At 39.9% G+C, this 8618-nt stretch overlaps 1 protein-coding gene across 1 annotated transcript in view; it reads left to right on the forward strand.

The window, feature by feature from the left end:
- LOC126257778 (probable G-protein coupled receptor Mth-like 10) overlaps positions 1 to 5355 on the forward strand; it is a 283999-nt gene extending 278644 nt beyond the window's left edge. Inside the window, exon 7 of the mRNA XM_049955589.1 lies at positions 2499 to 5355. Within this exon, the coding sequence (XP_049811546.1) occupies positions 2499 to 2757 (259 nt within the window). The 3' untranslated portion in view covers positions 2758 to 5355. The remainder of the gene's footprint in view (positions 1 to 2498) is intronic.
- Positions 5356 to 8618: the final 3263 nt, after the last annotated feature.

Here is an 8618-nt window from a genome sequence, read left to right on the forward strand (position 1 = left end):
TACTCATCTTCCTCCCTGTTCCACATCCATAGAAAGAACTTTGCGAAGTGAACCGTTACCCTACTCCACGAAACACAGATGTGTCAGTCGATACAGTATCAATCTGAAGACAGTAAGAAAAGGTACCAGTAATGAATATCGACTACCAGCAATTGTAGTATGACACTCCCATATAGATGAAGCAGGGATGAGCTCTATTTAAGGACCTTTAATTACTCTGTGGTGTTTTTTTTTTTAAATAAATGAATGACTGTTTTACATCTCCCTTGCTGCTGCAAAGGAGACACACTTCTGTTTTACCTCTAATAATGACTAGATGCCTTCTGCATTGCAGGTGTGGCAACCATTTTGTAATGTGTAACATTTATGTAAATATCATAAAATATATGTAAGTTAATTCAGCCAGTTGTTCTAATAATTTAGTGAACCTTAAACACCACTATATCAAATACTTATTCATGTTTCTCATTACAGCTTTAGATTGTGTGTGGGACTATCACTGTATGCTGATAACAAAGAGATGCCTTCTCGAATGTTTAGTTCTGGGATTTCAAAGTATGATGCTTTCAAATTATTCTGTCATTATTTCAGTTTCAAGTAACATGGTCATGGCATCCCATTGTTAAACATGCAATGGCACACCTGCTAATATTTTCTCAATAAGATTACAGGTCTTCCAGCCAATCCCACACACTTACGCAGTTGCATAAGTAAGATGTTTCTTAATATCTTATCCTCCCCATTTGATCTAAACTTTATTACAAACACTAATTATGAAATCCAATAGCCAACCACTAAACGTTTCATGGAATTCTGGTAAAAATCATTGCCCTGTTTTCATGTCATCCCTTCTTAGTAAAAGAACAGATGTAAACTGATGAAATACGCAAGGGAGAAAGATAAAGATATAGTAGCAATAGCAAGTCTGAATGATTCAGAAGTTCCTGTGCCATAATGCCTTTGATAATATAGGACAGCTCTACAGTTGGAGGAGGAGATGTCCACTACTTAATATGTAAGCTTATACTCCATTGGAAGACTGTGAAGTTTCAGAAACAATATTTGACACACTGCCGAGAGCCTCAACAGTATTAAGTTCTTTGGTTATGTGTTGTACAGCACAACAGAGCATATGTTTCTGTGTTGTGTTTTTTAATTCAGAATGTTCAGTATTATTATGTATTAACAAGTGGCAGCTTCACATTATAAACCAGTCATAAGTGACTCGCCACATGATGCCACCTCACATTGTTGTAAGATTTAGAATTTTTTTTATAAAGCACCATTGTCCGTAAATAAAAACTGCTGTTTACTAATGCGCTATCTGATTAAAAGTATCTGGACACCCCTGTGTAATGCGGAATTGACCACCAGATGTCATGAGAAGCCAACCCACATATAAAAAAGGAGGCTGCTCAGGAGACCTTAGAGATTTCGAATGTGGGAGTAGTCGGTGAATGCCATATGAGTACAAACTGTGTCAGGGGCAGTATAACCTTCTGAAACTGTTTGGTATGTGATTTTGAAATGGAAATGCAAAGGGACAACCACAGCTGAACCAAGACCAGGCAGATTTCATGTACTGAGGGAAAGGGTCTGTCACATTAAAGAAGGTGTCATAAAAAATCCGCATGAAATCAGCAAAAGAAATCACTTATGAGTTCCAAACTGCTACCATCAGTTCAGCTAGCGCAATGACTGTGTGCAAGGAGTTAAAAAGAATGGCGTATAATGATCAAGTGGCTCCTTGTAAGCCATACATTTCTGTTGTCAATAGCAATCAAAGTTTGAGGCAACATAAAGAGCAACACAACAAGACATTGGATGACCAAAAATGAGTGAGTTAGCAGATGAATCACTCTGTGGCAATCGGAAGGAAGGTCTGGGTCAGGCAAATTCCTGGAGAACATTACCTGTCAATGCCTGTAGTGCCAACATTGCAGCAGTGATGTAACAGTATGCGAGTGTCTTTCATAGTTAGTGTGTACTTATGAAAACACTAAATATAGAAGGGTGTGAAAACATTTTACAGCATTGTGTAAAGTGGAGGAACAGTTCTGAGACAATGATTGTACCAGCATGACGAAGCACACTGTCATAAAACAGCATCTGAGAGACAATGGTATGTCGATAATAATGTTCCTGAAATCAACTGGCATGGGCAGAGTCCCAATCTGAACCCAGTCAGACACATTTGAGGTAACTTTGAATGTCAGCTTTTCTCCATATCCCACTGTCCAACATCACTACCTTCTCCGATTTTGGCTCTTGAGAAAGAATGGGCTGCTATTCTTCCACAGACATTCAGACACCCCAGCAGAGTTGGAGCGACCATGTTTATGTCTACTAATAGGTGTCCAAATACTTTTAATCAGATATCATATCTTGACTAGAGCCTAGCTTTTGGTATGCTGCCAGGAAAGCCGATTAACTGGCATGGGTTGAGTACTACAGGAACAGTTTCTGCTGAGGTTTTAATTGCTGATGTGCTGTTACAGGTTGGTGGCAGATGTGTTGAACTGCCTGCAGGGCGTGCTCATCTTCCTGTTAGTGGTGGTGTTCCGGCGGCGCGTACGGCGTCTTCTGCTGGCCCACTGCCCTGCTGCCCAGCGCTGCTTTGGCATCCAACCCAGTCCACTGTCCCAGACAGAGTTACCCTTGGAGGATGAGGAGGACTGCGACGACACTGATGTTGCCTCTGATGATGCCAATGAATTCAAAGCTGCCCACGTCCGCACCAACGGTCACAGCAAGTGATGCTCTAGTTAGGTCCCAATGGAATTTAGCAAGGATGCGCGGCTGTTACAAGAATTATTGGAGACCTGTACGACCCACACATTCGGTTTATGAGAGAACGTGGGGGGCAAAGTGAGCCTCTACACAACACTCTGGTACCTGCTGGTCGTCTGTCATCACTGAATCTCTGTAAAACTCTCATGACTGGTGCTGTGTCACTGCCTATTTCTTTATCAGAGACAAGAATGGCATGAAATTTGTGTATTGAACTGTTGCAACAAGTTGCTTTCATCCTTCCTGAGAATAGTCTGAGTGCTAGGAGTATTTGTGCAAATAATCTGGCAGTAGGAATTTTGCCTCCTTAATGATGCAGGTGTGATTAATTTATTCATACAAGTTCTGTAAATGCTGCTTCAAAGAACTTAAAGGAATGTGTAATGAGTCACAGGATATATCAACAGATAGCAGCAGCCATTGCAGGCTTCTTCTGTAAAATATACTAACAAATAATAAGGCTATTGCTAATATCCAATGGAGTATGTTGCTGCCACACACAATTTATAACCAAAATCCAGACATTTAAAGTGTTGTATACAAGCAATACAAAAATATTCCAAGTATTTTATGTACAGCTTACAGTAATCCTCTCATTTTACACCAATTTTGCATGTCATCACAATAAAAATTCCATTTGAAAGATTTATTCCTGATATGTAGTGACAATTCAAAGCCTTTAACATGAATGATATGTTGCAGTAAATTTTAATGATCATCCGCATAAGCAGCCAAGCAATTTACTTAGCCTTTATAGGAAATAAATATTCCTATGGGACTAATTTTGTATTGGAATGTGGATTTGGTGAGTTTTGCAATGAACCTGAGGGAAGTTGAGGTGTCTTGTATTCCTTCGACACACTGCTAATGTAGTATAAATATGTCATTGATGTTATGGTTTTCTCTGTACGTACAGATCAACTGAAAATCTGTCATGGTAATTAGTGATTTTCCTTTGTATCAAAGATGAGTTAACTGCAACTTAATCTGTTTTTTTTCCCAGAATTAAATATGCAACCTATTTATCTATTTATGTGTTTTGGGTGAAGTTTAAAAAGTGACAGCATATTTTTACAAATTAAAAATCAAATAACACTTCTGGTCCAATTGGTATTACCAGATGGTTTGTCTGTACCAGTACATCTTTTTTTTTTTTTCTTTTTACATAATATGAAATGTCATTTGTCAAAGGCTGACCAATGTGTTTTACCTTTAGTTAAAAATAGCACTTAAGTTGAAAAGTATCCAAAGTGAAAAGGTAGTCACTGAAGACACAAAAGTATTAATTTTCCATAACAGGTCTCTCAAAGGGATTTTTTAGCCTCTTAAAAATGATACATTGTGAAACAAGTCAACAAGTAAAAAGTTTCGAATATATTTTATACACAAAGCTGAAAAATTCTGCATTTTTGTGTTCAGAGGTACTCAAGCTGCACCAGCTTGATGCAGTTTTGCTGATAAGGTCAGGATGTATACAGTGTACAAGAAAAAAGCATCAAATCTGGGCAACCTGTAGCAAATAATAGAATTTAAAGTACAAAGCAACTAGGGATTATTTTGTTGGGCGGTTTTCTGTTGTGTGTGACACATGTGAACACTGCATATGGAAAAAAATATTATGTACCACAGAATGGAAAAGAAAGAACACCATGCAGAGGAAAAAAAAGATGTTGAGTATCACATTTATTGAATAGTATAAAGAGGAAAATAGCATATAAATACTGAGTCTCATTCATTAAATTACTGTTTGATGCAACCATATGCTGCCACACAAACATTGCAGTGTTGTGTAGTTCCACTGATAGCTTTTACATAGAATATAATGAAATGTACATGAGGGATCTAAAATATGTCTTTAGAATAAGAGTCTTACGGTATACAGCTGAAGGGGAGGAATGCAGTTAGTCAGTTTATATTGTCAGTAACCATTGCATTTTCTTAACTATCATTTATTAATTTCCAGACAGTCATCTTAATTGATGCATTTAAGACATTAAGATTCACACAAAGGAAAAGTAAAAGCATGTCAACTGTTGTGTTTATAAAGAACATGCTCCCTTATTTTGCTTGCACAATTATGAAAAGTAGCTGGGTGTATCTAATTCTTACCAAAACAGACAATTTGAGCTTACAGCTTGTTAAATTCTATTAGCAAGGACAGTACTAAACGTAACTGTGTAAATATATGGTACTCAGATTATTTTAAGTGGCTGATTATTTCCCTGACTGTGTATTAAAAGTGAAGTCTTTCTTATGATTATGTCCAAAAAGGGCTAAAGAAACATAAACTTGATTCGGATGACTGTGGGATCACTCCAATTGATATGCAGATAGTCAACCAATATGTTATGCCAGTGACACACAACATTCAACATACAGCAGATGTATAAAATGTTCACAATCTTCATCTGCTGAATGTATGGTACAACTTCTTGAGATTACTTGCAGATAAATGCATCTACTTATGTAGATTTATATATACCATGTAAAATATTATAACATAAATACTCACATATGAACATGTAGTTGATATGTATTTCAAAAATAAAACTTTAATTTTCATTATTGAGCTTCTCTTTCTCTCAGTCATCAATAGTTCTTATAAAATTTATCAACAATTTATTCATAACAATTTCTTTTTAGCATCCACCATGAGATGTAAACATTTAAAACAGTATCATTTTGCTACACTCCTTACTTTATCACTACCGACACTCCTGCTAAGTGTGGCAACATTGCACTCTTCAGATATTAATAGTTCACCAGTCAAGTCAGAAGTCGATAAACTTAACAGTTGCTGTGATATATAAATTTACTTTAAAACTCAAAGTTTTCAGTCTTTAATAAGGAATTACTTCATGGAGAATTTGTATGACAAAGTATACACATCACAGAAAGAAAACAACCAGACAAGCATCTTATTTCCAAATAGTAAAAATGTAAGGCATATACTATCAGAAATGCGTCAGATTTTTAAAATTTTAATATTTTTGTATTAACAGTAAACAGCTATTATGGTGCCTGAGTGTGATGGAATGATTTAACAGTGTACATGAAGAACATCTCCTGAAGTTTTAAGTAATTAAGTATGTATGAGCATATATATAATGTCGTGCAATCACAAGATGGATAGTGTTCACTGTGTGAAAGGCGTTTTGTAAAACGGACATTGTTATATTGATGAAGAAATATCAACAACATAAGGAAAAGAGAGATTGCTACTTACTGCAAAGATAACACATTAAGTTGCAGACAGACAAAATTAAGACACTTACACATTAGCATTTTTGTGTTCAGAGGTACTCAAGCTGCAGATAGCACCAGCTTGATGCATCAGAGAAAAAGAAAAACTCTCACCTTTCATTCACACAAGCAAGCACACATGACTGCCAACTCCAGCAGCTCGGACCAGACTGTATCTTTCACATGGAATGGAAGCAGCAATCTAGAGGGGACACTGAAAGGGAAGAATAGCGGTGTATGGGTGGGAGGGGAGAGAAATGTTATCTGATGGAGTGTGTATGGACTAGGCTGCTAACAGGCACTGTGTCAGAAGGCTGTGGGGCAGGGAGGTGGGGAAAATGGAGCAAAAAAGAGGAGTATGTAAAGATATGTGGGTGCATTGGCAGAGGATGGCACACAAAGAGGGTGGGAGACAGAGTAGTGAGGAGGTGATAGGACAAAGGGATGGAAACTGTTGGCTGGTGGATGTGGGCCAGTATGTTGGGATAGATAGAGGTGGGGCAATTTCATGAGTAGAGAATGTGTTGTGGGGGTAACTTCCATACTCTCAGTTCAAGGAAAGCTAATGATGCAGAGGAGAATCCAGATGGCTTGGGTAGTGAAGCAACCATTGAAATTAAGCATGTTGCGTTCAGCTGCATATTGTGCCATGGGGTGGTCTACTTTGCTCTTAGCCACAGTTTGGTTGTGGCTGTTCATCGTGGTGGACAGCTGGTTGGTAGTCATACCAATATAAAAAGCTGTGCAATGATTGCAGCAGAGCTGGTATATGACAAAGATATTTTCACAGGTGGCCTGGCCTCTAATGTTGTAGGATAAGCCTGTCACAGGATTGGAATAGAGTGCTGGGTGGATGGATTTGGCAGGTCTTGCTCCTGAGTCTTCCACAGGTTTATAATCCTTGTGGCAAGGTGTTGTGATTGGGAGTGGCTTAGAGATGGACTAGGTTGTTGTGGAGGTTGGGCAGGCGATGGAACACGATGTTTCTCAGGTAAGATGTCCCTCCTTTCAGGGCATCATGACACGCAATCAAAGCCCTGACAAAGTATGTGATTCAGTTGTTCCAGCCAGTGACGAGGGAGGCACAACTCTGTAGATGGTTCTTGGGGGTGGTGGGAGAATTGTGGGTGCGAGAAGTAGCACGGAAGATCTGTTTGCTGACTAGGTCTGGTGATAATGCCTGTCTTTAAAGGTGTTGGTGAGACCCTCAGCATACTGCATAGGTAATGGGTTAGGAGTCTGATGGCTTACTAGCTCATTCCTCATATACCTTACTAGCGATATCCTAATTCACAACTACTTCTCCTTTTAAGGTAAAGTATACAAACAAATCCGATGCACAGCCATGGGCATTCACATGGCAGCCTCCTATGCCAATCTGTTTATGGGCCATCCAGAGGAGACCTACCCAGCGTCCCAAACTGCCAAACCCCTAGTCCGGTTGAGGTTCATTGATGGTATCTTTATGATCTGGACTCAGTGTCAAGACACTGTATCCTCATTCCTTATCAACCTCAATGCCTTCTCTCCCATTCACTTCACCTGTTCCTCCACAACCTAGCATGCCACCTTCCTGTATATTGACCTTCTCCTGTCTGATCAATCCATCTGTACCTCTATCCACATTGAACCCACCAACCACCAACAGTATCTACATTTTACAGCTGTCATTCCTTGCAAACCAAAAAATCCCTCTCACACAGCTGGCCACCCAGGGATGGCATATCTGCAGCGAGGAGAACCCATTTACCCAGTATGCTGAGCATCTCACCAAGGCCTTCACAGACAGGCACTATCCTTCCAGATACAGTCAGCAAACAGACCTTCTGTGCCTTTTCTCCTCACACCCACAATTCTCCCACCACACCTAAGAAACAGCTATAAAGGTGTGTCCCCTTCATCACCATCACCCAAGACTGGAACAGGTGAACTATATCCTTCATGAGGGCTTTGTTTACCTATCATCATGTCCTGAAATGAGTGACATCCTACCCAAGATCCTTCCCACCCTTCCTAAAGTGGTGTTCTGTCATCCCAACCTCCAAAACATCATAGTACATCCCTATGCCACTCCCAGTCCCAGTCCCTTGCCACAAGAATCGTAGCCCACTGGAAGACTTGGATGCAAGACCTGCCCAATCCATCCACCCAGCAATTCCTATTCCAATCCCGTCACAGGCTTAACCTCTTCGATCAGAGTTACCTTACGACATATTCTCTGCTCATGAAATTATCCCACCTCAATCTATCCTAACATACTGTCCTCCCACCCTCCAGCCAACAGTTTCCACCCCCTCTGTCCTGTAACCCCCTTCCTATTCTGTCTCCCACCCTCTTTGTGTGCCACCCTCTGCCAATGCACCCACCCATCTTTCCACACTTCTCTCTTTTTTGCTCCATGTTTCCCACCTTCCTGCCCCACAGCCTCCCGATGCTGCACCTATTAGCAGTCTAGTCACTGCACACTCCACCAGATAGCGCTCTTCTCTTCCTCCACCCGTACACTGCTATCTGTTCCCCTTCCTTGATCCCTCCAGACTGCTGCTTCCATTCCACGTGACAGATGTAATTGGGTCCAAGTTGCT

This window comes from Schistocerca nitens, chromosome 1 (genome assembly GCF_023898315.1).
Source record: "Schistocerca nitens isolate TAMUIC-IGC-003100 chromosome 1, iqSchNite1.1, whole genome shotgun sequence".
Taxonomy (NCBI): Eukaryota; Metazoa; Arthropoda; class Insecta; order Orthoptera; family Acrididae; genus Schistocerca; species Schistocerca nitens.